Source organism: Ipomoea nil, unplaced genomic scaffold (assembly GCF_001879475.1).
Source record: "Ipomoea nil cultivar Tokyo-kokei standard unplaced genomic scaffold, Asagao_1.1 scaffold2537, whole genome shotgun sequence".
In the NCBI taxonomy this organism is placed as follows: Eukaryota; Viridiplantae; Streptophyta; class Magnoliopsida; order Solanales; family Convolvulaceae; genus Ipomoea; species Ipomoea nil.
This window is the reverse complement of record NW_017618965.1, coordinates 1,425,120-1,429,075: the sequence shown is the minus strand read 5'-3', so window position 1 is coordinate 1,429,075 and position 3,956 is coordinate 1,425,120. Positions and strand designations below refer to the sequence as shown.

The 3,956-nt window shown below is 41.4% G+C and overlaps 1 protein-coding gene across 1 annotated transcript; it reads right to left on the bottom strand.

The window, feature by feature from the left end:
- Window positions 1–1,211: 1,211 nt before the first annotated feature.
- On the bottom strand, window positions 1,212–3,725 carry LOC109153773. Its single transcript, XM_019301636.1, has 4 exons — window positions 3,249–3,725; window positions 2,155–3,145; window positions 1,945–2,046; window positions 1,212–1,609 (listed from the first exon to the last, which is right to left on the bottom strand). The coding sequence occupies exons 1-4, from the start codon at window positions 3,723–3,725 to the stop codon at window positions 1,212–1,214; spliced, it is 1,968 nt and encodes a 655-aa protein (XP_019157181.1).
- Between the last annotated feature and the right edge of the window lie 231 nt (window positions 3,726–3,956).

Below are 3,956 nucleotides of genomic sequence, written 5' to 3'. Positions count from 1 at the left end.
ATCTTATATATATAATTAAAGATTTAAAAAAGATGAAACAGAGAACAAATTACTGGAAAGGTATTCTTGATATCTCTCACAAGATATAAAAATAAAGATCAAAGAAAACATCAATGGGGTAAATGAAAAACATGCAAAAGTTCAATCTTAGAACGTAACTCACAAGACACCGATCATAAAAAAAAAAAAAAAAAAAAAAAAAAAAAAAAGGAACAGAGATTGTCTCAATTTTTACATTGTATACTCGCCGGTGTTGGAGAGTGAAGTTTAGCCAATGTTATATAGGAGAGATATACCTATTGAATGACGTCAGGTCTTGCGTGACATTTTTCTAAATGGAAATTCATAATAATTATATTTTTTCCAATGGAGAAATATTTCCATCCATAAATGTTTGAAAACATTATAAAATATTTAAAAAAGATTTCTCTAATCTTAGTAAATTTTAAAATACCTTTTCTAATAATAAGAATTTGATAAACAATTAATATTTATGCATAAATGAACAAAAAATATTTGTAAATACACACTTATATTTTTAATATTTGTACTTTCCCACGTGTTTCGTATCCTAGAATTATTGTCCTTCTTTCCCGTTTCCATGAAACTTGGACTAGCATTCCTCAATTTCTTTGACCCATTCAATGACTTTTCTAACGATTCTAGCAATTAAACTGATATATACTTGTAATCTCTGGCATTAAAGAAATGTATAATGAGATTATCACTTGTATGTGGTATTTTTTTTTTAACGGTAATTTTATCGTTCCATTTTTTTTTCAATAAAACGAACTTTTATTGACTATATTTAAAGAAAGAAAAAAAATAAACAAAAAAATGGAAAAAAAATAAACAACAAAAATATATAATACAACATTAAATACTACTTTTTTTTTGTAAATACTACTAACTCTATTACATTCTAATATTTGTGCATTTATACTTTCTCAAACTATTGAGAAAGCACAAAGAGTCAACATCGCCTCCGACCTCCCATATGGGAAAGCCACTCATGCCATCTAAGCACAAAGTGCTTACATCAAATACTAATTAAATATGCATGCTATTACTATTATTAGTCAACGTTATATTAAATTTATGCCTCAATACGAATAAATATTATCAATTTACTATATATAATTTTAAGAATTAATAGGAAAGTAATTCATATATTAAAAGTAATTTTTTTTTTCAACGAAAAACAGGTTTTATTAGCAACGAATAGACCGACGCGTGGCAAAACCCCTTACATCAAACAGTAAGGCCAGCTTAGCCGCAGAAGGCAGCGAGTGTAAAGTATGAAAAATTTTTGAAGTGTTAAAGCCGAGGCCAACTGTTGCAAGAGCGTCCGCAACGTGATTGGCTTCCCTGTAAATATGTCGAATACTGGAACCCCATAAACAAAGAGTGGACCGAACGTAAAAAACTGCTGGCTCAATTCTCCATGGAATCCTTATATCCTGCGCAGAGATCAAGTTGGTGAGGGAGAGAGAGTCGACTTCCACAGCAAAAGGAGCCATGGCAAAGGCAGCCCAACATTGTACAGCCAGCTGAAGAGATAGAGTTTCGGCTTCCATGGCTGACGAGGCCTCAAAGCGGAAGCATAAGCCTACAATTAGTTGGCCACGAGATCCCCGGCATTCATAAGCCTACAATAAGCCTACATAAGCCTCAAAGCGGCCGCCCGCTGCCCCAGCATTCGAAAAAACAGCATCTGTGTTTAATTTCAATCTTCCTTTGGGTGGGTGAAGCCATTTTACACAAATTGTCGTACGCTGCAGCGGGGAAGCAAAGCCCGTAAAAAGACCAGCCGATACAAGGAAGTCATCATTGTGCCCGCTCTTTTTAATCGGGTGAGACAGAGATATTAAAAAGGCCTCCCGGCCTCGTAATCATGTGAATGGAGCCGGCTGGTGAAAAATCAGTACCCTCGTGAAGGCAGACATTGTAGGCCTTCTATAGGAACCATAAGATATTGTAGCAGATCCGGCTGGAGCCAATAACAACCATGAATGACACTGCGAACGTATCGAGCTGGCAACGGCCCTGCAAGGCAAAAATATTAGCAAAATAAATCCAGAGTTCTTGTATGTTAGCACAACTGAGGAGGCAGTGACCTAGACTGGCAGAACCCCTCCGGCAGAATGGGCATACCGAGGGCATAGAAAAACCAAACCGCTGTAGAATATCCGAAAATAGCAGCAAACGGCGTAGCAATCTCCACATGAAAATAGACACTTTTGAAGGCAGCCCCCGCCCCAGAGGCGGAAAGACAGCGACCACCTGTCGGTCGGAGCGCATTGTACGCTGAAGAAAAGGTAAAATTGCCATAAGTCGAAAGAGACCATACCTGGGATCCCGAGTAGCCGCTCACCGTGTGCTCGGTGACGAACTCCGTTAAGTCCTGCATGCGACGCCACGTGAGAGAGGGGGCTGCCCGCTCACGGTGTTCTGGATAACTAGCGCGCATAAACTCACTCCATAACGTGCCTCCCTGCAAATAATGGAAGTAGAGCTTAGCCGAGAAAGCATGTTGAATAGGGTTAAGAAATCTGATGCCCAAGCCCCCCTCCTCCACGGGAAGGCCAAGGTTGGACCAGGCCGCCCAATGCCTCTTCGGACGACCTTCCACTAAACCCCAAAAAAATCTGGCAAATTTAACTTCAATAGCTTTCTCCGTTTGGCGAGGAAGCATCACCGAGGCTACGGTGTATAGAGGGATCATCGCCAGAACATGCTTGATAAGAGTAAGACGGCCACCTGGGGAAAGCAGTTTTCGATGCCATGATACTAACTTGCCATCAATCTTCTCTAATAGATGTTTATAAAATATTGGGCGGTTCCGGCCTTTGAATAAATTAACTCCCAAATAACGAAAAGGCAGCGAAGACTGCTGCATACCAAGGATGCGGGCTATGGCAGATGCACGGTGACTCGGGCACGATCGAGCTGTGACAAAAAAACTCTTATGAAAATTAATTTTCTGACCAGAGGCTGCCTCATACTTTTTAAGAACCTCTGCAAGCGCCTTTAAGGAGCCCGAAGCCCCATTTGCAAAAATGACAATGTTGTCTGCAAAGGCCAGATGAGTAACCATAGGGCAGCAGGCGGCCGTAGAATAAGGCGAGACCATGCCAACACCCAACTTCAATATAAGAGAATGGGACAGGGCCTCAGAAACCAAGATAAAGAGAAGCGATGAGAGCCTGCTTTACACCTCTAGACGGCTGAAAGAAACCACAACTCACTCCGTTAACTAGAACTGAAAGCCGCGTCGCCAGGAGGTTATTCATAACAATGGTGACAAAGGCAGGTGGAAAGCCAAGCCTTGATAAGACAGCACTGAGGAAAGGCCACGCCACCCGGTCAAATGCTTTCATCATATCAAGTTTAACGACAACATTCGAGTCCCGGCATTTCTTGTCAAGATACTGTAAGAGCTCAAAAGCCAGAAGAACGTTGTCTTGTATACTTCGCCCTTCCACAAAGCCCGCTTGCTCTTTTGAAATTATTTTAGGGAGAATTGGACTAAGCCGCGAAGCTACAATTCTGGTAAGCACTTTACTGATGAAAGTGCAAAGACAAATGGGCCTGAAGTCCGTGAAAGATTCCGGGTGTGGCTTTTTGGGTATAAGCACTATCGACAAAAAAATCCATCGCAGCATGATATACATCATTTTGGACAACTGCCGAATAGTGCCGGAAGAAAGAGCCCGAGAAACCATCGTGGCCTGCAGCACTGTCGGGATCCAACTTCGAGACAGAATTCTTCACTTCGGCTAGCGTAATCGGGGCCACTAGGTGATCGCATCTGATGCAGCAAGGCTATCCAGTAGGCAACTCAGTAAATCTTCCATTCCCGAACAGTCCTCCGCGCAAACAGCTTAGAGTAAAAAGAGACCGCCTCCAACTGGATGTCTGCTTGGGAGGTCAGAAGCACTCCATCTCCCGACTTA

Coding starts and splice junctions, on each gene's coding strand:
- LOC109153773 (XM_019301636.1), bottom strand. CDS start 3,725: ATGGTTTCTCGGGCTCTTTCTTCCGGCACTATTCGGCAGTTGTCCAAA. Junction 2,047..2,154: donor TTGGTTTTTCTATGCCCTCG/GTATGCCCATTC, acceptor TTTGCCTTGCAG/GGCCGTTGCCAGCTCGATAC. Junction 1,610..1,944: donor TCCTATAGAAGGCCTACAAT/GTCTGCCTTCAC, acceptor AACTAATTGTAG/GCTTATGCTTCCGCTTTGAG.